This window comes from Podarcis vaucheri (assembly GCF_965113315.1).
Source record: "Podarcis vaucheri genome assembly, chromosome: 2".
NCBI lineage: Eukaryota > Metazoa > Chordata > Lepidosauria > Squamata > Lacertidae > Podarcis > Podarcis vaucheri.
This window is the reverse complement of record NC_138760.1, coordinates 124,286,327-124,313,774: the sequence shown is the minus strand read 5'-3', so window position 1 is coordinate 124,313,774 and position 27,448 is coordinate 124,286,327. Positions and strand designations below refer to the sequence as shown.

General features: G+C 46.8%; 4 protein-coding genes across 8 annotated transcripts in view; all 4 read left to right on the top strand.

The window, feature by feature from the left end:
• LOC309525231 (uncharacterized protein) overlaps positions 1–26,582 on the top strand; it is a 35,333-nt gene extending 8,751 nt beyond the window's left edge. Inside the window, exon 2 of the mRNA XM_082210757.1 lies at positions 26,303–26,582. The gene's annotated coding sequence lies outside the window, so the exon portion shown is untranslated. The remainder of the gene's footprint in view (positions 1–26,302) is intronic.
• On the top strand, positions 4,985–26,446 carry LOC309525073 (uncharacterized protein). Of its 5 annotated transcripts, none has more exons than XM_082210439.1 (4): positions 4,985–5,465; positions 20,610–20,723; positions 22,393–24,970; positions 26,223–26,446. In XM_082210439.1, exons 2-3 carry the CDS (start codon positions 20,690–20,692, stop codon positions 23,439–23,441), a joined length of 1,083 nt encoding a protein of 360 aa, XP_082066565.1. In that variant the 5' UTR covers positions 4,985–5,465; positions 20,610–20,689; the 3' UTR covers positions 23,442–24,970; positions 26,223–26,446. The 5 variants fall into 5 exon arrangements, with proteins under 5 accessions (XP_082066565.1, XP_082066564.1, XP_082066562.1 ...); XM_082210438.1 differs by having other exon boundaries at positions 4,985–5,469; XM_082210436.1 differs by lacking the exon at positions 4,985–5,465 and adding an exon at positions 16,562–16,711.
• LOC309526203 (uncharacterized protein) lies at positions 6,012–10,399 on the top strand (the record flags this gene model as incomplete). The annotated part of the gene is made up of 3 exons (XM_082212117.1): positions 6,012–7,061; positions 8,519–9,088; positions 10,140–10,399. Exons 1-3 carry the CDS (start codon positions 7,028–7,030, stop codon positions 10,397–10,399), a joined length of 864 nt encoding a protein of 287 aa, XP_082068243.1. The 5' UTR covers positions 6,012–7,027.
• The window catches only part of LOC309524972 (uncharacterized protein), a 55,371-nt gene continuing 42,155 nt past the window's right edge, over positions 14,233–27,448 (top strand). Inside the window, exon 1 of the mRNA XM_082210250.1 lies at positions 14,233–14,319. The gene's annotated coding sequence lies outside the window, so the exon portion shown is untranslated. The remainder of the gene's footprint in view (positions 14,320–27,448) is intronic.

The following is a 27,448-nucleotide window of genomic DNA, read 5'->3' as shown; positions in this document are numbered from 1 at the left end:
TTTGCTTTCCTTCACTTTGGAGAGAAAGAGAGCTGTAAAAAATACAAAGGTTAAGAAATACAAAAGAAAGCAAAAAAATTAGATTACCAGTCAGATGAAAACAAACTTGACACAAAGACATCAGATTTAGAAAAGAATTATTATTATATATATTATCAAAACCACGCAGATTACTACTAGACTGAAAAAAATGGGAAAACCATGGGGGAAAAACTTTAAATTCACCATGTGCTATTTGATAAAAGAACTTCATGAAACTGACTTTCAACATGTGATGGACATGTCCCCAAAGTAAAACACACACACACAAAATGACCTATGAGGAACCAAATAAATAAATGCTAAAACACACAATTAATAAGTAACCTGAAGTAATCTGTTTTGGCATTCTAACATCCCAAATGAAAATAAAATAGTGTTTCTTGATGTGATAACATCAACTGTAATGTTAATACGGGAAATGAGTTAATACCAAGAAAAATGAATGGCAATTTAAAGTTGTGCAGGTACCTTGCACTAGCCAAAATGACAGAATTAATAAGAAATGCTCAGGCAAAAAGGTAAACAAATACCATTCACCAAACAATGTTTGGTTGTGCTTCGATTAACTTCATAGACATCATGGGGAAACAGATTAAATAAATGAAAACAGATTATTTGTAACTTTAAAAAAAGTGTCAAAGCCATAAAGAGATGGAAATCACTAATATAGCAGGGATTCAGACTTGTTTCACAGAACAGAAAGAAAGTTGCTGTGGGAGGAAAAAGGGACAAACACTTTGTTATCGGGGTTCACATATCCTGTTAAAAGGGAAAATTATTTCATGTGAGAAGCCTGTCAGGAAATGCTGTTCCTAAAATTCCCATTGAGGGGGGGAATGCTTTGATATTTACCTGTGAAAAGAATTTGGCATGTTAAGATTTGGAACTTGGAAAGCTCTTGACTTTTGATGGGCTAGTTGTTGCTTTGTTTTGTTTTGTTTTGTTTTTTTTAGCCTTTTGTCTTAAGTAGCCGCTGGAGCAAAGACAGATTAAGGGTGATTTCCCTCAATGGTTCCTCAATGGTTCCAAGTTTTCTTTTACATTTGGAAGAAACCTCCTCTCCCCCCTTACAGTTCCCCCCTTCCTCTCTCTCTCTTCTTTAGCTGATCTAGCCTCTGTGCATGTGCAGAGTTCATGTCTCAGCAAACCTTTTATACTATTGAAAATGTTGCATCCTTTGGCTAAATTACCATTTGAATAAGGGAAGGGAAGGGTAAGGAAGAGAAACTCAGCAATTTAAGTATTCACCAAAGCTAGCAATTTCAGCCCAAGCAAACTGAGACTGCTTCCTTTATTTACAGGAATGGTCAAGGCTAATTCTACTTGATTATTCATTTGTATGTGCTTAAACTTTGAGTAGACTTTTAAATCTAATTTTTAAATAGTAGACAAAATGATAAACACTGTAATCACTCAAATGCTTGATATTACCAGTTGGGCTTCACCTCTCACCTTTTAAAACTAAAGAGCAAAGCTAGGCTGAATTTCAACTCCATTACCACACCAGAATTTAAGAATTACCCTCCAATGCTTGCAGACACATGGTCTTCCACACAGCCACAAATTGGGAGAGTTGAAAGGGACCCTGGGGTCATCTAGTCCAACCCTCCAAAATATAGGGTTCACAGCAAGATTTCGCAGCAAGATTTGTACTACCAAAGAGGCATACACATTTAAGTACAGATTTACAGCTGGGAAAGGAAACATCTATACTCCTGAGAGGATCTCTTATAAAGCACAGTTAAAGCAGCCCTAGATTTGATTTTTTTTTTTTTTTTTTTAGGGAATACACAAGTGTTGCCCCCTCCCCTCTTTGCAGTTTCCTTTAAAGGAAGCTTACTCGGGAGTAAATTTACCTGGCACAGAAGTAAGAAGGGAGAAAACAACTGAAAGAGGCAGAGTGAAACAAGGGGGAGGGGGGGCATTTTCTAACAAAAGAGGCCATGAAGTCTTATAGAGACTGATATCAGGAGCCTTACAATAACTCTTCTGTCCAACCAAATCAAAGTTAAAACTGGACTCAAATGTTTTTTCTTAGAATGAACACCATACTTTTATAGGCATACGCTTAATGAAATACATACACTGCATTTTAGCTTGAGAGAGCAGTTGTGCTCAACTAGGCTTTTGCAGCAGAAACATTAGGTTAACTTCTCCTTCCAAAATAGACTGGAGCAAACTCAAAAGTTACAACACAACATCATTTACCATTACACTTAAAATCGCCCTCCTCACTTAAACTAGAGGAAGGAGTGGGGTAATCCCCCTTTCAGAACACAAGTAGCACGTATACAGGATTTCACCACTTGGGAGGGAAACTCTCTTTTAGAGCCTCTCTCAAATAACAAACATTTGCACACTCCATTCTCCATTTTGTTTTGTTTTAAGATCGATAGGCGCAACATGGCTTCCTTAGATTTAAAATTTTGAAGCAAGCTTGCAATTTAAAACTATGTGCATTTAAGAACAGTCTGTGGATGCCAAGGCCAATGTAAATACAAACCCTTGAAATATTTCTAAATCTTTGAATACATCTCTTATTCATTTATTTATTTTTTTGCCTCTGAGCACCATTAAGTTTACAGTTTCATGTTCTAGCTCTAGGCTACAGTTTAACAACACAAACTTGACCATTTTCCCCCCTTTATTTTTTTTTTTTTATTTCTACTTTTCTCTAATTGGAGATGACAAGCTGGAGGGGCATATTAGAGTCCTCTCTGGGGCAAAAGGCTTCATGGAAGCTTTGTTGCCAGGAGGAGTCCAGCTAGGGTGTTTAGTGAGCTCCCATTCTCTCATATGTTATTATTGGGCTTTTTTTCCCGTTAACGAAGTACGCTAAAGACAGAAAGAGTGGAAACACACACAAGGGAGGAAAGGGGGAAGATCCTTTCAGTACTCAAAGTACCCTTGACTAACACAATTCCTACTTATCTATAAACCACGAATTAATTTCTGAAAATCTCAAACCTGAACCTGAAACAAAACCACGGGTCTCTCAGCCCAGAAACTCAAACCACGGGTCTCTCAGCCCGGAAACTCAAACCACGGGTCTCTCAGCCCGGAAACTCAAACCACGGGTCCCTCTGCCCGGAAACTCAAACCACGGGTCCCTCTGCCCGGAAACTCAAACCACGGGTCCCTCTGCCCGGAAACTCAAACCACGGGTCCCTCTGCCCGGAAACTCAAACCACGGGTCCCTCTGCCCGGAAACCTAAACCACGGGTCTCTGCCCGGAAACCTAAACCACGGGTCTCTGCCCGGAAACCTAAACCACGGGTCTCTGCCCGGAAACCTAAACCACGGGTCTCTGCCCGGAAACCTAAACCACGGTACCGTTTCAATGCTAATCCTAGTGTGGGGCCCCAATTGTGAACCTCCCCTCTATCCTCCACAACAGCCCCCTGCCTAGCCTTTAAACTAAATTCGGCTTCCCTACTGGACGCCTGCGTAGTGCAGTGCCAGATCGGGCTCCGAGAAAAACAAAGGTTTGAAAGGAAGCAAATGACCTTGCGTTCTCACGTACCCGGGTCATCCCTAACAAAGGTCGCCGGGCAGGAGGGGCGGCTTCATTTGCACAGGCAGATAAGGTGGAGAGAGATTTGTAAGGGCACCCCTGGACGACTCCGAAAGGGGTGTCAGAGAAATAACAGGCACCACGCTTCCCTGGCCACACTTCCGAAAGGGAAAACGGGGAGAAAAGGAGAGAGAGATTTGTAAGGGACGCCTTTGGCCGACTCCGAAAAAGGACGTCAGAGAAACAATAAGCACCACGTTTTCCTGGCCATACTTCCGAAAGGGAAAACGGGGAGAAAAGGGAAAGGAGGCTCAAGATTTTGCAGATGCAACGTTGGAAATAAAGGAGAAAGATTTGGCTGTTGTGGAGACGTTATTTTCCACCCTCCTCCCAATGTACTTTCTTCAGAACCATACTCACGTCCGTTGATGTCCCTCGCAGATCCCGGGATCCTTTTCCCTTAGCCGGCTTGACCTCGCCTTTGCTCCCCTGGTTGAGCTTTTGGTGACGATTGATTACCGCCCGCAAAGAGGAGGCAGGGAGAGGAAGAAGGATCTCTGGGCTAAGGTTGCCCAGTGGCGCCTGATCCCCTCTATCTCCCCTCTCACCTTTACAGGAGAACCAAGTGTCCCTGAGTCGCGGTCGCCAACTGTTAACGGAAAAATCTGAGGGCTCCCTTGGACAAAAACAAAGACACCAACCAGGATAACTTGGAGCAAAACAGCAGCCTGTAGGCTTGGCCTTTATTGAACTGTTGCAACAGGGTTCCCTTCCCTTGCAAGAGAGAGGAAAGACCCAGAACAATGGCCTGCAAGGCCTTATAAAAACTTTTGAAATTCCCATCCTCCAGGTTAAGCCCACCCCCAGAAACATCATGCATACATTACAGAAAGGAGGGGTTGACATCATGCATACATTACAGAAGGGGTTGACATCATGCATACATTACAGAAAGGAGGGGTTGAGGGAGGAGTTGTGGTGGTAACCTGAGTGTCCAGTCACCCAGCTGGTTCCTCCTTTCCCCCTCCCCATGAGTACTTTCCAGGTGACAATGGGGAGTTTGCAGTTTCCTGCCCCCAGAGGGAAGATCTGATCATTGTCCTTTGTTTCAGCCTGTGGTGAATCCACTGTTCTTTGTGATTTTGATGGTCTTCTGTCTGGGATTATCAGGGTTGACATAGCAACTGGGCAGGGCTCCTGTGGATGTGCTGGGATGGTGAAGGGATTATGGCTGACCAGAAACCAAGCACCCCCCTTTGATAGTCCTTGTCACATGGAGTAAAAAATGGAACAGTGCAAATCCGATGTATGGTTGATTTTCTATGAATTTATAACAGAAATGTGGCGTATGTAGTGTGTGAGTGTGAGTGTGTGTGAAGTTTGTGGAAACAGAATGATTGGGGTGGGGGGGTTCCTGCTACAATCTTTAATTTTTTTTTCCTAATTCTGATTTCATCCAGGATCTTTGAAACAATTGCAGTTCCTTGCCTCTTAATGCCGCCTGCCTTTTAGAATTTATAACTATGGCAACCCCTTTGTAAGCCGCCTTGGCTCTCGGTCTGGGAAAAAGGCGGGATATAAATAAGTATAATACTAAAGGTGAGGATAAAGCTGCTCTTGAACTCGGATCTTGCTTGGAGCACCTGCGGAGGAGGGATTCTGTCCTGGGGGCGCCGCTGGCCTGATCCTGCAGCCGGGTTTCCCCTTCCTGCTTCAGAGCCGGAGACCAGCCGGGCGCTCCTCCTCCCTCTCTGCCCGGAGCAGCCAAGAGGCTCCTACCCCGCGGCTCCGCAAGGGTTAACTGCGGCGATAGAGCTTCTATTCCTAGAGCGGAAGGGAAGACTGGCGAGAGAGGAGGCGCTTCCGCTTCCTGTTCCGCTTCCCCGGGTTGATGCTGTCCTTCCTGGAGGCGGGTAACTGGGGGGAGTCGGCCGACCAAGGGGCGGGATTGGGGGGCGAGAGGGAGGGAGCCGCGTCCCGCCTGGGGGGGGGGAACTAAGGGGCGACGGGGAAAGGTCGTCTTCTCCTGGGAGGGGAAGCGGGAGGCCGAAGCGACGCTGCTCGCTGGCCTTGACCGGCCTCTGGCCTCATCCTGCGGCCTTTTCTCCCGCTCCTCCTCTGTCCAGAGAAAGCAGAAGGAGCGCCCAGCAAAGGCCGCAGGGCAGGAAATGGGGAGGAATGGCAGGGAGTAAACAGGGAGTCAGGAGAGTCTCCTGCCAGCCAGGGAAGAGGAGCAGGAGGAATTGTTATTATTTTAATTCCTTCATACCCCGCCATTTAGCTGGGTTTCCCCAGCCACTCTGGGTGGCTCCCAACAGAAAATTAAAAGCACAATAAAAGATGAAACATTAAAAGCTTCCCTCAACAGGGCTGCCTTCAGATGTCTTCTTAAAGTCAGATAGTTGTTTACTTCCTTGACATCTGATGGGAGGGCTTTCCAGGGGGGGGGGCACTACCAAGAAGGCCCTCTGCCTGGTTCCCTGTAACCTCACTTCTCGCAGGGAGGGAACTGCCAGAAGGCCCTTGGAGCTGGGCCTCAGTGTCAGGACTGAGCAATGGGGTGGAGACGCGCCTTCAGGTATACTGGGCTGAGGCCATTTAGGGCTTTAAAGGTCAGCACCAACACTTTGAATTTTGCTCGGAAACATACTGGGAGCTAATGTAGGTCTTTCAGGTCTTAGTTGGCTGCTGCTCCCAGTTACGAGTCTAGCTGCTGCATTCTGGATTTGATCTAGTTTCCGGGTCACCTTCAAAGGTAGCGCCCCATAGAGTGCAGAAGGAGCTGCAGACTCTATGGCAGGAGAGGATCCTCCTCAGTTAAGACTCTTTAGCATTTTATTGTATCGAAGGCCATAGGTCCACTGCAAATTAAACCATGAGAAAAAACTTTTCCTCTGCAAAATGTATGTACTAAACATATATCATTTAAAAAGGTGTGCCCCTGGGGATATAACTGGCCATCTGCAGCTGTAGTAATTTTATCTTATGTTCAAGATTTCTAAACACCTGATCCAAAAGGTCTCTCAAGTGGCACAGTGATCCAATGGGAGCTAGAACACAACTAAAACCCACAAACCAATTTAGAAACCAGTATGCATAAAGCCATCATTGAAAAAATTATCCCTCTCTACTTCCCATTTTGCCTCTTGGGCAGCATGTATGGTCTTTACACACTTGAGGAAGGAGGGAGTATGGGGTGGGACAAAACACTCATTTCCCCCAGTCTTAAATTTAGTTATCCAGATTTTCACATTTTATTAAAAAAACAAATAAACACTGAAGGTCAAATCTCCAGTTGCCCCATCTATCATCGGAGGGGGAGCTGAGGGGAGATGGTTTCCACACCTTGCCTTGGAGTGTCTATAAGGAAGGGAATTGTTCTGTCCTTGCAGGGATCAGTGTGCTTTGACAAGTGTCCTTGCATCTCGCTGACGACAACTGGGCCCTACAGAGACTCTGTACAAGGACGTCATGGTGGAGGTTCATGAGATGGTGACCTCTCAGGGTAAGGATCCTTTTCGCCTTCATTAATAGTTATAATAGGTATGGGTTCCTCAGGGGCTCGGAGTGCCTCCCTTCCGCTCCGCTAAAGGAGGTCACCGTGTTTGTTTTTCTCCCAAGTTAAAGGCCAGAAGCCTGGCTGAGAGTAAACATTCTTGCTTCTCTGCTACAATTAGCCTGTGATGGCTTCAGGGTTGCCTCTCTGTGGAAGAGCATTCTTTAGGTGGGGAGCCAGCACTGAAAGACGCATTCCGTATTGCCTCTCTTTGCCCCTCAGCTGGAGAGGGCACTGTGAGAAGGACCTCAGACGATGAGTGCAGGCTCTAGGTGGATTCATGAGAAGCAGCCATTGAGCTACATATGTCAAAATCAGCACCTTGTCTTGAAGACAGGAACCCAGAAAGGGTTTTATGTGCTCAGAGCCTCTTGCACCGGTCAGCACTCTGTAGTTTCTGAACGGTCTTCTAAAGCAGCCTGAAGTATAATGCATTGTGGCAATCTACCGTGGAGAATGGTGGAAAAAGCATACTAAAAATCTTCTGTGTGGGGGATCCGAATTTGTAGAATACTTGAGTATCTTGTTATTGTTATTGGTTTCTATTGATGTATTGGTTTGTTTGTTGCATATATAGAATATTCTGTTTCTTAATATTTGAGGTTTGATTGCATTTTTATATATACTGCAAGCCACCCAGAGAGGCTTGGGAAACCCAGCCAGACGGTTGGAATATAAATAAAATAAATGCTACTATTGTTATTATTCATTTTGGTTTCTCAACAAGCTCTGCAGATCTAGGCTTTTCAAGCTTCTCTGAGTTGCAGTGCTGTATTATCAATGCTCAGGGGTGGCCTCACTTCTGCCCCCACAATGGTGGCTCAAAATCCATAAGGAGCGTACCCCTGCAAGTTGGGTGGGGTGGTCCCCCCTCACCCCAACAGACCTCCAAGGGGTCAGACGCCTCCCCCCATTCACTGGCAAAGAGCCTTTTCAGATCCTGACAAAGCTGAATGGTGGAATGTCTGCCCTCTTGTGGACTTGCCCTTGTTGGGGGAGGATCCTTTTCGGGACATGGCTGGAGGGGAGAGGACTCACAGAGCTTTGCTGCCCGTTCCACTTTGCCCCTGGAGGCCGGGGAGACTAGCAGCAAAGCTGAGCAGTGACGCCTCTTTGGGGGTGACACCTGAGGCAGCTGCCTCACACAGGCCCATAGGCAGGCAGGCTCTGTTGATGTTATTGCCTGCTGGTTTAAATTGTGTTATTTATGGCTTGGTTAATCTTAGGGACTGCTCACCAGAACTTTTCTGATACAAATAACCCTTGATTAAATGGTGATATTTTATTAAAACCAGGTATCACATCATTTGTTTTCATGTAAAACGCCTTTAACATAGTGCCAGGCCTTGAGTTTTGATAAAGAAACAGCTGTATCAACCTTTATTTTAAAATTTTTATTCCATCAGGAGATGTTTGGGGGGTCCTGGATGAGGAGGAGCCATCAGACGTCTGGCCAGAAAAAGGTGAGGAGCAAGAGAACGAAAGGAGGTTGGGGGTTCAAGATGGAGCCAACAAACAAGAGGGGAGAGAAACAGTGAAGCCAAGGGATGAACACAGTGTTTCCCAAGAAGATGAAAATCAGATTAACAGGGTGGAGAAAAAACATGAATGTACTGTGTGCGGAAAGAGATTCTGTAGTCGCTCAGCCCTTGCTAGACATCAAAGCGTACACTCAGGTGAAAAACCTTATAAATGCCTGGAGTGTGGAAAGAGATTCAGAAACAGTGGCCACCTTAATGTGCATCAAAGAACTCATACAGGGGAGAAGCCTTATGAATGCATGGAGTGTGGAAAGAGCTTCAGAAAGAGTAGCCACCTTAATGTGCATCAAAGAACTCATACAGGGGAGAAGCCTTATGAATGCATGGAGTGTGGAAAGAGCTTCAGAAGCAGTAGCCACCTTAATGTGCATCAAAGAACTCATACAGGGGAGAAGCCTTATAAATGCATGGAGTGTGGAAAGAGCTTCAGTTGCAGCAAGTCTGTTAAAATGCATCATATAATTCACACACAGGAAAACCATATAAATCCATATAAATGCATGGAGTGTGGAAAGATTTTCAGTCGGACTTCCTCCCTTAATGAGCATCAAAGAACTCATACAGGGGAGAAACCTTATAAATGCATGGAGTGTGGAAAGAGCTTCAGTACCAGAAGCATCCTTATTAGACATCAAAAAACTCATACAGGGGGAAAACCATATAAATGCATGGAGTGTGGAAAGAGCTTCAGAAAGAGTGGCCACCTTAATGTGCATCAAAGAACTCATACAGGGGAGAAACCTTATGAATGCATGGAGTGTGGAAAGAGCTTCAGAAACAGTGGCCAACTTAATGTGCATCAGATAACTCATACAGGGGAGAAACCTTATGAATGCATGGAGTGTGGAAAGAGCTTCAGAAAGAGTAGCCACCTTAATGAGCATCAAAGAACTCATACAGTGGAGAAGCCTTATGAATGCATGGAGTGTGGAAAGAGATTCAGAAACAGTGGCCAACTTAATGTGCATCAGATAACTCATACAGGGGAGAAGCCTTATGAATGCATGGAGTGTGGAAAGAGCTTCAGAAGCAGAAGCCACCTTAATGTGCATCAAAGAACTCATACAGGGGAGAAACCTTATAAATGCTGGGAATGTGGAAAGAGTTTCCTTGACAGTAGTACCCTTACTAAACATCAAAGAACTCACACAGGGGAAAAACCATATACATGCATGGAGTGTGGAAAGAGCTTCAAACAGAGTGCCTCCCTTAATGTGCATCGACGACTTCATACAGGTGAAAAACCTTATAAATGCATGGAGTGTGGAAAGAGCTTCAGTGACTATAGTACCTTTACTAAACATCAAAGAACTCACAGGGGAGAAAATTTATAAATGCATGGAGTGTGGAAAGAGCTTCAGTCACAGCAGGTCCCTTAACATGCACCATAGAATTCACACAGGGGAGAAGCCATATAAGTGCATTGAGTGTGGTGAAAGCTTCAAGTGCAATTCTCACTTTAAATGACATCAGACACCTCTTACAGGGAACAAACCGCATGAACGCCTGGAGTGTGGAAAGAGGTTTGGTCACGGTAGCCTCCTTACTTTGCATCAAAGAACTCATACAAGGGGCAAACCGTATAAATGCTTGGAATGTAGAAAAAGCTTCAGTGACTCTAGCACCCTTCATGCACATAGGAGAATTCACACAGGGGACAAACCATATAAACGTTTGCAGTGCGGAAAGAGCTACCGCCGCAGTAATCACCTTTCTCGACACCGGATAACTCATTCAGAAGACTAACCCTATGAAAGCTGATGTGTGGAAAGAGCTTCCGTTACAGTGGTAAAAGCTGTTCTCCAATTGGAGCACTCGCAGACCAGTGTTTCCTAGTAGGGAGTTAGTAGCTCACTCTTTGACGATGTGCAATTCTTCACCTTCATCCATGCACGAGGGCTTTTACAGTACAGCAAGGAAGCAGCTTAAGGACCAAATACTTTACTGTCGCAAAAGTTCAGGCTCAGTAAAACAGTTTTGGGAGTATGTATATCCATCTGTCTAGTGATAAGTTGCCAGTAGCCAGGTGCAAACTGTCTGGCGCCTGGCTAATTTTGAACACTGCCCCACATTGGTATTTAATTAAAATAAGACATGAACTTGAGAATTTTCTCATATGATTTACCAATCTGTTCTTTTCGGTAAGCATTTCTGACTTTCATCTTCAGACTATGAGCTCAGAATATTTAGAGGGACGCTATAATAAATTATTGCAAAACAGCATCTTTGTGTATGCCGTAACTAAGCAGTAGATCTCTACCAATATGCTCTCTCTATTCTGAACCAAGTTTATCCTTGATTTGTTATGTAAGATGCCTGATGCAGATGATCAACTGAAAGTCACATATTTGTTGTCTCGTTTGAGAAATCTGTGACAAAGTTGCTGCCCCAAAATTGAGAATGTTCATTGAGGAGAACATGGTGGACTGTAAAGATTTAATTGGGAATGACATCTAAAAACTTATTTGTGTGTGTGTGTAATATAGACTGATACTGTATTTTAATGCCATATTTATTTATATATTTCATATGACCATAACGGTCCAAACAATAAACATATACAGCTTGTAGGCTTTTGTAGATACAGTTACGTACAGATAGATGGAATGTATAGGCAAAAGTCAGTAACAAGAAAATACTATTTCTCATGCCTTAACATGTTAGAAGCTGATTGGTTACTGCCGCAGAATCCTATAGTAGTAGTAGTAGTGAAAATAAAAAATAATAATAATTTATTACTTATACCCCACTCATCTGGCTGGGCCTCCCCAGCCACTCTGGGTGGCTCCCAACAGAATATTAAAAACACAATAAAGCATCAATTTATTATTTCCTTGACATCTGAAGGGAGGACGTTCCATAGGATGGGTGCCACTACCGAGAAGGCCCTCTGCCTGGTTTCCTGTATCCTCATTTTTTGCAGTGAGGAAACCACCAGAAGGCCCTTGGAGGAGGGCCGATGGAGGTGGAGACGCTCCTTCAGGTATACTGGGCCGAGGCCATTTAGGGCTTTAAAGGTCAGCACTAACACTTGGAATTGTGGGAGTTAATGTCGGTCTTTCAGGACTGGTGTTAGAGGTCTCAGCGGTCAGTCCCAGCTATATTTTTGTTCATGGGGAAAAAATCCTGTGAGAAGCGGATAATAAATCCTCGATGTGCACAATAAATATTTTTTGATTCCGTTACCTGGTTTTATTGGGATCTCTGGTCAGGAACTCCTTCATGAATTTCCACATCATGTGTGCTGCTCTAAGCCCGGAAACACACCATTTTGGAAAACTAATTTGTGAAATACATGTTTTGTGATGTACCAGATTTGCCCCAAAGGGCAGTCAACTTTAAAAAAAAAATATTTGTGTGGCCTGCAAGTCATGCAAGGATTTGGAATCACTCGCATAAAAGGCCGCTGGTCCCTTCCTTCTCCTTCCCCACTTTCTGTACATGCAATAGCAAATTTTATTTTTATTTTTAATGCAGCAGTTTTATGCAGGAGAGTTTCTCCCCACAAAGATGTGTTTTTTATTACTACAGACATTTGTATATTTCATTTATTACAGCCCTTTATTCAGCCAAAGTCCTGGTTGAAGAAGAATGTTTTCGCTCGGGACCTAAAGGCGCATAATGAAGGTGCCAGCCAAAGCTCCCTGTGGAGAGCTTTCCACAAACGGAGCCACTGTAGAAAAGTCCCAGTTTTGTTTTGTCACCCTCCACACATGGAGGAGGCGCATGTGGTTGGTCCAGTGTGGTTGGACCAGGATCAGTGTAATAAGCTCACACTGTCTTGCTTTGGTGAGCAACCTGACTGCCAAATTCTGCAGCAGCTGAAGTTTCTGAACCACCGCCAGGCGCCACCTTCATGCCTTCAACAACAATGGGAAATAAGCAGAAAACTCACTAAGGTAAAGGGACCCCTGACCATTAGGTCCAGTCGTGGCCGACTCTGGGGTTGTGGCGCTCATCTCGCTTTATTGGCCGAGGGAGCCGGCATACAGCTTCCGGGTCATGTGGCCAGCATGACTAAGCCGCTTCTGGCAAACCAGAGCAGCGCACGGAAACGCCGTTTACCTTCCCGCTGGAGTGGTACCTATTTATCTATTTGCACTTGGATGTGCTTTCGAACTGCTAGGTTGGCAGGAGCAGGGACCGAGCAACGGGAGCTCACCCCATTGCGGGGATTCAAACCGCCGACCTTCTAATCGGCAAGTCCTAGGCTCTGTGGTTTAGACCACAGCGCCACCCTCGTCCCTTTTTGGGAAACTCTCTAGGAAGAACAATAGAAATACTGGAATTAAAGGATTTGTTCAACTCAAACCTCCCCTGCCTTCTCCAATCGAATGCATTGGCTAAAATTAGTACAAAGACCCTGGATTGCAATGGTTAGATAGTTCCCCAAGCTCCAACAAGGAACTGGCCAAACACTGTCAAGGAACCCAGACACCCCTCGCCTTAAGGACAGGTGTGACAGACAGCAGAGCCAGACCAGAGTCTGCTGGCGCAGTCTCCCTGAAATTCCGTCAGAGTGCAGGAGCCTCTAACCGATTGGTTACAAAGTCACAGAAGGGGGAGGAGCAGAACTTTGAAAGGGAGGATAAAAAGAGGGAGAGGGAGAGAGAGATAGGGCTACGGGTCAGGTGAAGAGATGGGGCTTGATTTGAGAAGATAGGGCTGCATTTGAGAAGAGATAGGGCTAAGGGCCAGGATAAGAGATGGGGTTTGATTTGAGTAGATAGGGCTGCATTTGAGAAGAGATAGGGCTAAGGGTCAGGTTAAGACTGGGGTCCTCAAACTACGGGCCGCAGGCCGGATCAGGCCCGCCAAGGTCCTAAACCCAGCCCTCCCTGCTGTTGCTGGTTGTCCGGCTTCTGGCGCTGTGGGGCCCCGAGGCTGGACATGGAGATGGTGGAGTGGGAAACAGCGGCAGTCAGGATGCGTTGTGCGTGGGTGGTTCAGGCAGCACCGCCACCGCCCCTCCAGGTCTCCTGCTTCCCCGCCACTCTCCTTCCCGTCTCACAAGCTGCGCATACCTCGCCCAGCATGCACGTCTCGCCTTTGCAACCTGCCACTGTTGGAGGAGTTCGGAATGTTGTCAAGAAAAGCTCAGCGTCACACTCTTTCCCTGCGCACCGGTGTCAGTCTACTCATGTGAGGCAGCCCTTTTTGCAAGTTTCCCCTGTCCTTTTTTTATGGCGGGGGTGTGTGTGAGGAGAATTCAGCTCCATGCCTTGGTAGCCTTTGCAAGTTTTAACTTCTTCTGAAAGGGGTTGGCTCTCTCCAGGGAGAGATCCCTGAAGGGCTGCAGGTTGGCAAGAGCGGGCAGGTGCCACCCAGCGCTACCATTTTAATCTCTGGGGTGGCGGAAGAAGATGGGGTGGGGTGGAACTGTCTATTTCCAGCCCCTGCAAGTTCCAAAGCAGAGAAGCATTTGCCGCTGCTCAGGAGCCTCTGAGTGCGTGCAGAGTGCAGACCGAGCAAGGCAGCGAGGGCATCCCCAGGCGCAGCCGCCTGTGCAGGAAGAGCTGGGCTGGGGTCCGGGTGGGGAAGAGAAGGGCTTCCCACAGCAACGGTGCCCCTTTGCAGATACCCAGCAAGCGCTGTGCCTTCTGGAGGACTACAGTGCCAAGCTGAGCCGGGCAGACGAGAGGCAGCTGCGGAGGTCTGTGGAGAGAGTCATCAACATCTTCCAGTCTCTCATAGGCTAAGTATTGGGGCTTCTAGGGGGGCCCAGCAGCTGGGGAGGGAAGGCTCCTTGACCCACTGGGACACCGAGGGAAATCGAGCCTTTTCAGCGGAGACAGACATCACTTGACGCTCATGGAAACTGAATTGCATTTGCTGCCTTACTTATTTTGCAGCGCATTCACTCAATTTGGCAAGTTCCTGTGTCATAGGCAAACTTGGCTTCCTCTGCCCCTAACTCTAGATCCTTTATGAGCAAGTTTAAAAGGCACAGTTTCCACTTTCTATAGCTCCGGTGGGAAAACTCCATCTTTCCCTACCATTTAGCCAATTCCTCCTTTGCCTTTAATCCACATTGTTAGAACTGCAAGTCATTAGCTATAACACGCAATGTGCATAGGAATTCGTTCATTATTTCCCCCCCCCAAAAAAATATAGTCCAGCCCACAACAGTGTCTGAGGGACAGTGCACCGGCCCAATGTTTAAAAAGTTTAAGGACCCCTGGCTTAGAGAGTGGGTAACTGAGGAAAAGTGACCCTCGTGAACCAAGGTATTAATGGGTGAAGGAAGCTGTATGGTGTTAAAAGTATTTTGTGGCAGAGAGGAGGCAGAGATGAGTCAGGCTGGTGACTAAGTTAGGGGGTCTCCTCCTCCTGCTCTGACCGGCTCCCCTCCCCCTTGATCTCTCAGAATCTGCAAAGGGATGAAGAGGGTGGAGGACAGGCAGATAAGGCGAAGAAATATCAGGTTGCTTGGGAGAGGAGCAGACTTAGGGAGCCTGTGGGAGATAGCTGAATGCTTCTCCATGAAAGGAGCAGCAAATCCTGGCTTATAGAAAGCCAGCATGTCAGGGAACAGACAAGGACAGAACCTTTTCCCCTGGAATTTGTGGCAACTGCCAAGAGGGCAAATCCTATGCTAGGGGCTATTAGGAACCTAAGAATGACCCTGTTGGATCCGCCAGGCGCAGAGTGGCTGGGACAGCCTGGTCAGATGGATGGGGTTCAATAAATAAATGATTAGGGTTAGTACAGTGGTACCTCGGGTTACATACGCTTCAGGTTACATATGCTTCAGGTTACAGATTCCACTAACCCAGACATAGTACCTCGGGTTAAGATCTTTGCTTCAGGATGAGAACAGAAATCGTGCAGCAGTGGTGCAGCAGCAGCGGGAGGCCCCATTAGCTAACATGTTGCTTCAGGTTAAGAACAGTTTCAGGTTAAGAATGGACCTCCAGAACGAATTAAGTATTTAACCCGAGGTACCACGGTTTTGGGGACGCGGGTGGCGCTGTGGGTAAAAGCCTCAGCGCCTAGGGCTTGCCGATCAAAAGGTCGGCGGTTCGAATCCCCGCGGCGGGGTGCGCTCCCACTGCTCGGTCCCAGCGCCTGCCAACCTAGCAGTTCGAAAGCACCCCCGGGTGCAAGTAGATAAATAGGTACCGCTTACCAGCGGGAAGGTAAACGGCGTTCCGTGTGCTGCGCTGGCTCGCCAGATGCAGCTTTGTCACGCTGGCCACGTGACCCGGAAGTGTCTCTGGACAGCGCTGGCCCCCGGCCTATAGATGTGAGATGGGCGCACAAACCCCAGAGTCTGTCAAGACTGGCCCGCTCGGGCAGGGGTACCTTTACCTTTACCTTTACCACGGTTTTAGTATTTGCTTTCACTGCCTGAAGCATAGCTGTCAACTTTTCCCTTTTTTATGGGAAATTCCCTTATTCCGAATAGGATTCCTCGCAAGAAAAGGGAAAAGTTGACAGCTATGGCCTGAAGTGGCTGCCTCCGTCTGCCTCATGGACTGTAGAGTTATTCTTAGGTTCCTAATAACCCCTAGCATGGAATTTGCCCTTTTCACAGTTGCCACAAATTAAAATTCCAGGGACCAGGGGAGAAAGGTTTTGTTTTCCCCTGTTCCCTGGCAAGCTAGCTTTCTATAAGCAAGGAGAGGCGTTCAGCTATTTTACACGCACCTGAAATCACCCGCCTTTCCTGCTCTCTCGCTTTCTCTCTCTCTGAAGGATGCCAAGAAGAGGCAGCTCCCTCCCTGTTTGCTCTTCAATGGTTAACAGCAGCAACAGCATCTGCGCCCACATTCCTGGAGCAGAAGATTGCAAAGAGGAGGAGGAGATTTGGGGAGGGGGGGAGAGGGAGAGGGAATGTGCCCGTTTCCTCTTCCGCAGATCTGAAAGGGGGGGAAATGCAAAGTGAGTTTCTTCTTGCTTTGGCAGAGATGCTGAAGGCGGCCGCAGGGAGGGAAATGCAAGATTAAGGCAAATAATTCCGCGTGCTGGGGAAAGCAGGACTCCCGCAAGAGCTCTTCCCCTAACCGAATTATTAGGCTCATTGAAGAGATGCGCTCCGTGCACTGAGAGATCCAGGTAGGTTAATCACTCCGCAGGTAAACATCCATCCATTATCTCCCCCCAACCTACAACTGCTTCTCGTTTCCTGTGTTGGGGACCTTATTCACTAGTAGCCTGCAATCATTTCCTTGTGCTGCGAAAATTAAGGTTGCCACTTTCCTTCACTCTTCCACATCTCTCTCTTTGCTCTTGTGCCTTCAAAAGACTCCTGAAAGGCATAAACGAAGCTTTTCCACAAATGGAAAGGGGGCCGGGGTGGGGAGTGTTACCGGAGAAATCTGAGGGCTCCCTTGGACAAAAAAACAAGGACACCAGCCAGGAATACCAGAGCAAAACAGCAGCCGGTAGGCTTGGTCTTTACTGAAGACTGTCGCAACAGGACTCCCACCTGCCACAAGGTGGAACAAGATGGAAGCCCCGGACAAAAGAGCCCCCAAACTTTTATTAGTTGCTAATCCCCATGTTACACCCCCCCAAACTACATCACGGTTACATCATGAAAGGGGAGGTCTGGTGGCAGTAATTTGAGCATCCTGGACCCTGCCCCATGGTTCTCCTTGCCCTCCACCAAACACCCATCAAGTGTAACAAAAAAGATATTTACATTTCCCTGTTTCCCAGCCAAGTTAATCACACCCTTTTATCTTTATCTGGCTTTCTTTTTTCTGGAATGGCTACCTGTCTGGCAAGGGACGTGGGTGGTGCTGTGGGTTAAGCCACAGAGTCTAGGACTTTCAAGGTCGGTGGTTCGAACCCCCACAACGGGGTGAGCTCGCGTTGCTTGGTCCCTGCTCCTGCCAACCTAGCAGTTTGAAAGCACATCAAAGTGCAAGTAGATAAATAGGTACCACTCCGGCGGGAAGGTAAACGACGTTTCCGTGCGCTGCTCTGGTTTGCCAGAAGCGGCTTAGTCATACTGGCCACATGACCCGGAAGCTGTACGCTGGCTTCCTTGGCCAATAAAGCGAGATGAGCGCCGCAACCCCAGAGTCGATCACGACTGGACTTAATGGCCTGGGCTCCCCTTTACTTTTTACCTGTCTGGCACTCAGGTATCAGGATGCCAGGGATTATCACTCAGGCAGAGGGGCTGCTGAGTAGCTGAGCTCACATGTCTATATGAATTTCTGAAGTTTTCCCAGTGAGCCAGTACATAGATACATTTATCAGTGAATTCTTACATTTGGTATCGTGCAGCAAAGGCCCTTTGAACAGATAGGAAGAAACTGTGATGAAGTGTTTTGTGGGGACAAATTACAAAAGTCACAAAAGTGATTGTGCTGATTTTGGTAGTGGGCTGCATGCGCATGATATCTGCTGGAGGGGCATCCCACCCCCAAATCTAAACATAAATTCCTGCAACAGGAGGCTCTCATGCCACATTGCCAGGTACCTGGTGGTGAATGTTAAACTGCACAGGAGCAAGGCAAGGGGAAATAAACAACAACGTTGGCAATCCTAATCAATTTTGCGTGCTCAAGAAAGCCGGCCAATGGAAGGCGGAATTGAGAGAAGGAGTTCCCAGCAAGCTGGACCAAGAAGCATCACTGCAGTGGAGGTGGAATGTATGGTAGCTGTTGTGGCAAGCAGCCATTGATAGCCGTCTCCTCTATATGAATCTTTTCCAATTGTATTTTAACACCATCCAAGTTTGTGGCCGTCACTGCCTCTTGTGGAAGAGAGTTCCATCGTTTAATAATGTGCTGTGTGAACAAGACCTTCTTTTTGTCTTGCCCTGAATCTTCTGACCTTCAACTTCAACTGGACGAGCTTGAATTCAGGCAAAAACGTTCCTCTTTAACCGGGTCTTTGGTTGATTGTCATCCGATGCCAATGTAGGTCTTTCAGGACAGGTGTTATGTGGTCTCAGTGGCCAGTCCCAACTATATTTTGGTGCGTGGGAAAAAAATCATGTGACACGAGCCCTACCTGTGTGCACAATAAATATTTTTTTTATTCCGTTACCTAGGTTTATTTTGATCTCCGGTCAGGACCTCCTTCATGAATTTCCACATCGTGTGTGCTATTCTAAGCCGGGAAACCAAGGTCCCTCATGGAGGTTTGTTTCCCTGTGTGCATGCACCATTTTAGAGGCACACTTGGAAAGGACTCAGTTGGATCCAAAATAGCCAATCCTAATTCGAGATACTGTCAGGTATTCTGTCATTTGAAAATATTTAAAGCACTCATCTTTTTACAGCCTCTGGACCTCTCTTCTCAGCTGATTTCACAAAATAGAATTTATAACTATGGCAACCCCTTTGTAAGCCGCCTTGGCTCTCGGTCTGGGAAAAAGGCGGGATATAAATAAGTATAATACTAAAGGTGAGGATAAAGCTGCTCTTGAACTCGGATCTTGCTTGGAGCACCTGCGGAGGAGGGATTCTGTCCTGGGGGCGCCGCTGGCCTGATCCTGCAGCCGGGTTTCCCCTTCCTGCTTCAGAGCCGGAGACCAGCCGGGCGCTCCTCCTCCCTCTCTGCCCGGAGAAGCCAAGAGGCTCCTACCCCGCGGCTCCGCAAGGGTTAACTGCGGCGATAGAGCTTCTATTCCTAGAGCGGAAGAGAAGACTGGCGAGAGAGGAGGCGCTTCCGCTTCCTGTTCCGCTTCCCCGGGTTGCTGCTGTCCTTCCTGGAGGCGGGTAGCTGGGGGGAGTCGGCCGACCCAGGGGCGGGATTGGGGGGCGAGAGGGAGGGAGCCGCGTCCCGCCTGGGGGGGAACTAAGGGGCGACGGGGAAAGGTCGTCTTCTCCTGGGAGGGGAAGCGGGAGGCCGAAGCGACGCTCCTCGCTGGCCTTGACCGGCCTCTGGCCTCATCCTGCGGCCTTTCCTCCCGCTCCTCCTCTGTCCAGAGAAAGCAGAAGGAGCGCCCAGCAAAGGCCGCAGGGCAGGAAATGGGGAGGAATGGCAGGGAGTAAACAGGGAGTTAGGAGAGTCTCCTGCCAGCCAGGGAAGAGGAGCAGGAGGAATAATTATTATTATTTTATTCATTCATACCCCGCCCATTTAGCTGGATTTCCTCAGCCACTCTGGGTGGCTCCCGACAGAAAATTAAAAGCACAATAAAAGATGAAACATTAAAAGCTTCCCTAAACAGGGCTGCCTTCAGATGTCTTCTATAAGTCTGGAAGTTGTTTTTCTCTTTGACATCTGGTGGGAGGGCATTCCACAGGGCGGGTGCCACTACCGAGAAGGCCCTCTACCTGTTTCCCTGTAATTTGGCTTCTTGCAGCAAGGGATCTCAGTGTCCGGCTGAACGATGGGGGTGGAGATGCTTCTTCAGGTACCGTATTTTTCGTCCCATAGGATGCACGTAGTTTTTTGGGGGGGAAATAAAGGAAAAAAATTATTCCTTTATTCCCCCCCCAAAAAAAAGCAGGTCGCGGAAACTGAACCAGGTTGAGGAACAGTGGGATGGCGTCGCTGCGCCTCCCTGCTGTCCCTCAAGTTTGTGGGGCTGGCCGATGTCTGCTCGGCGCGAGGGGCACTTTGCTTCCCGGGCCGCAGGCTGCTATCCGCAGCGTGGGGAGCCCTGCGGGGAACTCCGGCAGGGCTCCCCACGCTGCGGATGTCTGTCTGGCGTGCAACTAAAACCCACAAACCAATTTAGAAACCAGTGTGCATAAGCCATCATTGAAAAAATTATCCCTCTCCACTTCCCATTTTGCCTCTTGGGCAGCATGTATGGTCTTTACACACTTGAGGAAGGAGGGAGTATGGGGTGGGACAAAACACTCATTTCCCCCAGTCTTAAATTTAGTTATCCAGATTTTCACGTCTTATTAAAAAACAAATAAACACTGAAGGTCAAATCTCCAGTTGCCCCATCTATCATCGGAGGGGGAGCTGAGGGGAGATGATTTCCACACCTTGCCTTGGAGTGTCTATAAGGAAGGGAATTGTTCTGTCCTTCCAGGGATCAGTGAGCTTTGACAAGTGTCCTTGCATTTCGCTGACGACAACTGGGCCCTACAGAGAGCTCTGTACAAGGACGTCATGGTGGAGGTTCGTGAGATGGTGGCCTCTCAGGGTAAGGATCCTTTTCGCCTTCATTCATAGTTATAATAGGTATGGGTTCCTCAGGGGCTCGGAGTGCCTCCCTTCAGCTCCGCTAAAGGAGGTCACCGTGTTTGTTTTTCTCCCAAGTTAAGGGCCAGAAGCCTGGCTGAGAGTAAACATTCTTGCTTCTCTGCTACAATTAGCCAGTGATGGCTTCTGGGTTGCCTCTCTGTGGAAGAGCATTCTTTAGGTGGGGAGCCAGCACTGAAAGACGCATTCCGTATTGCCTCTCTTTGCCCCTCAGCTGGAGAGGGCACTGTGAGAAGGACCTCTGATGATGAGTGCAGGCTCTAGGTGGATTCATGAGAAGCAGCCATTGAGCTACATAAGTCAAAATCAGCACCTTGTCTTGAAGACAGGAATCCAGAAAGGGTTTTATGTGCTCAGAGCCTCTTGCACCGGTCAGCACTCTGTAGTTTCTGAACGGTCCTCTAAAGCAGCCTGAAGTATAATGCATTGTGGCAATCTAGCGTGGAGAATGGTGGAAAAAGCATACTAAAAATCATCTATGTGGGGGACCCTAATTTGTAGAATACTTGAGTATCGTTATTGGTTTCTGTTGATGTTTTGGTTTGTTTGTTGCATGTATAGAATATTCTGTTTCTTAGTATTTGATGTTTGGGTGCATTTTTATATATGCTGTAAGCCACCCAGAGAGGCTTGGGAAACCCAGCCAGACAGTTGGAATATAAATAAAATAAATGCTATTATTGTTATTATTCATTTTGGTTTCTCAACAAGCTCTGCAGATCTAGACATTTCAAGCTGCTCTGAGTTGCAGTGCTGTATTATCAGTGCTCAGGGGCGGCCTCACTTCTGCCCCCACAATGGGGGCTCAAAATCCATAAGGAGTGTACCCCTGCAAGTTGGGTCGGGTGGTTCCCCCACCCCCACCCCACCAGACCTCCAAGGGGTGCAGACGCCTCCCCCTCATCCATGTCAGTATTTGTATATATAAAAAAAGTTCTGACCTCCCTTTGTCGCCTCAGCCTGTTTCCTCGGACTCTTGTTGGCATAAAACAGTCCACGAGAAAAGTATCCTTGCAGAGTACTTTCTGCTTTTATTCTTAAAAGTCTTTCTGCAAAAGCGGCTGACCAACTGTACACACCTCAACACTACCAGCTTTCACTAACCAACCAACCAAACCCAACCAGAAACTAACATTTCTCACTCCATATATACAACCCGGTGCAGGCCGCTGACTCATACTGACCCAGCTTTTTAAGCATTAAAGAAACAGCGGCCAATTTTTAGCCGTGACAACCCACTGGCAAAGAGCCTTTTCAGATCCTGACAAAGTTGAGAGGCCGGGGAGACTAGCAGCAAAGCTAAGCACTGACGCCCCTTTGGGGGTGACACCTGAGGCAGCCGCCTCACACAGGCCCATAGGCAGGCAGGCTCTGTTGATATTACTGCCTGCTGGTTTAAATTGTGTTATTTATGGCTTGGTTAATCTTAGGGACTGCTCACCAGAACTTTTCTGATACAAATAACCCTTGATTAAATGGTGATATTTTATTAAAACCAGGTATCACATCATTTGTTTTCATGTAAAACGCCTTTAACATAGTGCCAGGCCTTGAGTTTTGATAAGGAAGCAGCTGTATCAACCTTTATTTTAAAATTTTTATTCCATCAGGAGATGTTTGGGGGGTCCTGGATGAGGAGGAACCACCAGAAGTCTGGCCAGAAAGAGCTGAGGAGCAAGAGAAGGAAAGGAAGTTGGGGGTTCAAGATGGAGCCAACAAACAAGAGGGGAGAGAAACAGTGAAGCCAAGGGATGAACACAGTGTTTCCCAAGAAGATGAAAATCAACTTAACAGGGTGGAGAAAAAATATGAATGTACTGTGTGCGGAAAGAGAGTCTGTAGTCGCGCATCCCTTGCTAGACATCAAAGCGTACACTCAGGTGAAAAACCTTATGAATGCATGGAGTGTGGAAAGAGCTTCAGAAACAGTGACAACCTTACTTTGCATCAAAGAACTCATACAGGGGAGAAACCTTATAAATGCTGGGAATGTGGAAAGAGTTTCTTTGACAGTAGTACCCTTACTAAACATCAAAGAACTCACACAGGGGAAAAACCATATACATGCATGGAGTGTGGAAAGAGCTTCAGTCAGAGTGCCTCCCTTAATGTGCATCGACGAATTCATACAGGTGAAAAACCTTATAAATGCATGGAGTGTGGAAAGAGCTTCAGTGACTATAGTACCTTTACTAAACATCAAAGAACTCACACAAGGGAGAAACCTTATAAATGCATGGAGTGTGGAAAGAACTTCAGTCGCAGCAAGTCTGTTAAAATGCACCATATATTTCACACACAGGAAAACCATATAAATCCATATAAATGCATGGAGTGTGGAAAGAGCTTCAGTACCAGAAGCATCCTTATTAGACATAAAAAAACTCATACAGGGGAAAAACCATATAAATGCCTGGAGTGTGGAAAGAGCTTCAGTCAGACTGCCTCCCTTAATGTGCATCGACGAACTCATACAGGGGAGAAACCGTATAAATGCCTGGAGTGTGGAAAGAGCTTCAGTACCAGAAGCAACCTTATTAGACATCAAAAAACTCATACAGGGGGAAAACCATATAAATGCCTGGAGTGTGGAAAGAGCTTCAGCTGCAGTGGCTACCTTACTAAACATCAAAGAACTCACACGGGAAAAACCATATAAATGCCTGGAGTGTGGAAAGAGCTTCAGTCAGCCTGCCTTTTAATGTGCATCAACAAACTCATACAGGGGAGAAACCGTATAAATTTTTGAAATGTAGAAAAAGCTTCAGTGACTCTAACATCCTTCATGCACATAAGAGAATTCACACAGGACAAACCATACAAATGTTTGGAGTGTGGAAAGAGCTACCGCCGCAGTAACCACCTTTCTCGACAGCAGAGAACTCATTCAGGGGACTAATCCTATGAAAGTTGATGTGTGGAAAGAGCTTCAGTTATAGTTTCTTTACTGTGCATGAAATAACTCGTACAGGGGACAAACCACATACATTTTTGGGGTGTGGAAAGAGCTTCAGTTGCAACAGCTGTCTAATGATAAGTTGCCAATAGCCAGGTGCAAAATGTGTCTGGCGCCTGGCTTATTTTGAACACTGCCCCACATTGGTATTTAATTAAAATAAGACATGAACTTGAGAATTTTCCCTCTGATTTACCAATCTGTTCATTTAGGCAAGCAATTCTGACTTTTGTTTTCAGACTATGTGCTCAGAATATTTAGAGGGACGCTATAAAAAATTATTGCAGAAGAGCTTCTTTGTATATGCTGTAACTAAGCAGTAGATCGCTACCAATATTCTCTATTCTGAACCAAGTTTATCCTTGTTTGGTTATGTAAGATACCCAATGCGTGTAATCAACTGCCCAGGAGGACTCCCCTGCCTGGGGGTCCCGTTCCTGCCACTCACCACCTGGCCAGGGCAGGGCGGGCAGGCCTCATAAGGACAGCTGAGGCTGCTGCTGTCTCTCCCCAGGAGAACTCAGAACAGCACACAGTTATTTTTAAAATATTTTAATTTTTTATTTTTTACCTTTAAAATTATTTCTGGCATGGGGGATGGACGTTTAGTCGTGTTTGGAAATTGGTCAAATTTTGGTATGTTTGTAACTTTTACTGTTTTTGGTTTTTATTGTTTTATTGCTTTTTTAAAAAATAGGTTTTATTTTGTTCTGAAGGGGAAGACGTCAGGGCTGCCTGGGAGTGGGTCCCAGAAAACAAAATGCCTGGGGCATGTTCCACAGGGAGGGATGCACTGGGACAACTGATCTCAGTGATCACGGGTAGGAGGAGGAGAGACGCTAAGACCAGACCATGTCATTACCGAGGAGGCAGGTTTAGTCGTTGTTTGAGGACTATCCCTGCCTCCGGGTCTGGTCTTGACCGGACGGATACTGGAATCAGCAATGGATACCCACATAACCTGAAGTTTCTGCTGTGCAATGCCAGATCAATGATTCATAAGACCACTGCCTTCCATGACTTGATCGTGGATGGAGGACTGGACCTAGCATGTGTAACAGAGACATGGTTGGATGAAGCAGATGGGCCTGTCCTTGCCGCTGCTTGTCCACCAGGTTTCTCTCATGCACAGCAACCCAGGTCATGTGGGCGGGGAGGGAGGGGGTCGCAGTGATTTTTAGGAAGTCATTAGTCTGCACCAGGCGTCCTATTGGGAAGACCCAGTTCTCTGAGTGCATGTTCTAGAAGTTGGGCAATAGGGGCAGTACAGGATTCCTTTTGGTGTACTGACCTCCCCGCTGAACCAAGGATTCCCTGCCCGAGCTGCTTCAGTTTATGGTGGATGTTCTCTTGGAGACACCTAGTTTGGTTGTCCTAGGGGATTTTAACATTCACGCCAACACGACCTTGCAAGGGACCTCTCGGGACTTTGTGGAAACTATGGCCTCCATAGGACTGCCCCTGAATTAGCCTGGCCCAGCTCATAGCCTTTGACCTCTATGGATGTTGGTGATCTGACACTAATAAAAGCGAAACAAAAGAAGTGCCATAGTCAGATCACTTCCTGGTGCAACTGGACTTCTTTGTGTCCCTTCCCCTCTGCAGGGAGGTGGGACCGATTTGGATGGTGCGCCCCCGCCACTTAATGGATCTAAATGGTTTCCAGAGAGTGGTAGGGGATGCTTTATCCCATGTTGATGGCCTTTTAGCTGATTCCCTGGTGGCCCACTGTAATGTGGAGTTAACCAGGGCTATTGACTGTTTGGCTCTGAAGCGCCCTCTCCGATTGCATGGAGCCTGCACAGCTCTGTGGTTTTCCACCGGTCTAAGGGCAATGAAACAATCACTGAGATGGCTAGAGTGCCGGTGGTGGATGACTCATTTTGCATCTGACCGCATATGGGCTAGAGCTCTAATGTCAAGCCTTCCAAGTGGCGATAGTGACAATGAAGGAGACCACCGCCTTTATTGCATCTGCAGAAAACCGCAGCAGGAGACACTTTCAGGTGGTGCGCAATTTAGCAGAACCACCTGCTCCATCGGGGCCCAGTATGGGCCACATGATCTCCTGTAATGATTTTGCAGTTTTTTGCAGCAGAGGAGCTATGACACTTGTGTCCAGGGCAGATGTTTACCAACTTCATCTGGTACACAGGCTGAGACCTTACTTGACTGCGGACTGTCTCATCAGAGGTGCTAATCCAGAATGCGGCAGCTAGACCGGTGACTGGGAGTGGCTGCAAAGACCACATAATACCAGTCTTGAAAGACCTACATTGGCTCCCAGCACGTTTCCGAGCACAATTCAAAGTATTGGTGCTGACCTTTAAAGCCCTAAATGGCCTCAGCCCAGTAGACCTGAAGGAGCGTCTCCACTCCCATCGTTCTGCCTGGACACTGAGGTCCAGCGTTAAGGACCTTTGGCAGTTCCCTTGCTGCAAGAAGCCAAATTACAGGGAACCAGGTAGGGGGCCTTCTCGGTAGTGGCACCTGTCCTGTGGAATGCCCTCCCACCAGATGTCAAAGAGAAAAACAACTACCAGACTTATAGAAGACATCTGAAGGCAGCCCTGTTTAGGGAAGCTTTTAATGTTTGACGGACTATTGTATTTTAATATTTTGTTGGAAGCCGCCCTGAGTGGCTGGGGAAACCCACACAGATGGGTGGGGTATAAATAATAAATAATTGTGATTATTACTGAAAGTCACATATTTGTTGTCTAGTTTGAGAAATCTGTGACAAAGTTGTGAGATCTGCAGTTGCTGCCCCCAGACTGAGAAAGTTCATTGAGGAAAACATGGTGGATTGTAAATATTTAATTGGGAATGAAATCTAAAAACTTATTTGTGTTTGTGTGTGTGTGTGTGTGTGTGTGTGTGTGTGTGTGTGTGTAATATAGGCTGATACTGTATTTTAAAGCTGTACAGTGGTACCTCGGGTTAAAAACTTAATTCGTTCTTGGGGTCCGTTCTTAATCTGAAACTGTTCTTAACCTTAAGCACCACTTTAGCTAATGGGGCCTCCCGCTGCTGCCATGCCGCAATTTCTGTTCTCATCCTGAAGCAAAGTTCTTAACCCGAGGTACTATTTCTGGGTTAGCGGAGTCTGTAACCTGAAGCGTCTGTAACCCGAGGTACCACTGTATTTATGTATATATTGCATATGACCATAATGGTTCAGTCAACAATAAACGTGTACAGCTTGTAGGCTTTTGCAGATACAGTTACGTTCAGATAGATGCTGTGTATAGGCAAAAGTCAGTAACAACAAAATAGTATTTCTCATGCCTTAACATGTTAGAAGCTGATTGGTTACTGCCGCAAAATGCTGCATTTGGCTGTGTACCCCCAAACACCAGAGGAGCTATGACATTTGTGTAGCAATAATAATAATAATAATAATAATTTATATACCGCCCATCTGGCTGGGCCTCCCCAGCCACTCTGGGTGGCTCCCAACAGAATATTAAAAGCACGATAAAACATCAAACGTTAAAAACTTCCTTAAACTTCAGATAGTTGTTTATTTCCTTGACATCTTATGGGAGGCCATTCCACAGGGCGGGTGCTACTACCAAGAAGGCCCTCTGCCTGGTTCCCTGTATCCCCACTTTTTGCAGTGAGGGAACTGCCAGAAGGCCCTCAGAGCTGGACCTCAGTGTCCGGGCTGAACGATGGGGGTGGAGATGCTCCTTCAGGTATACTGGGCT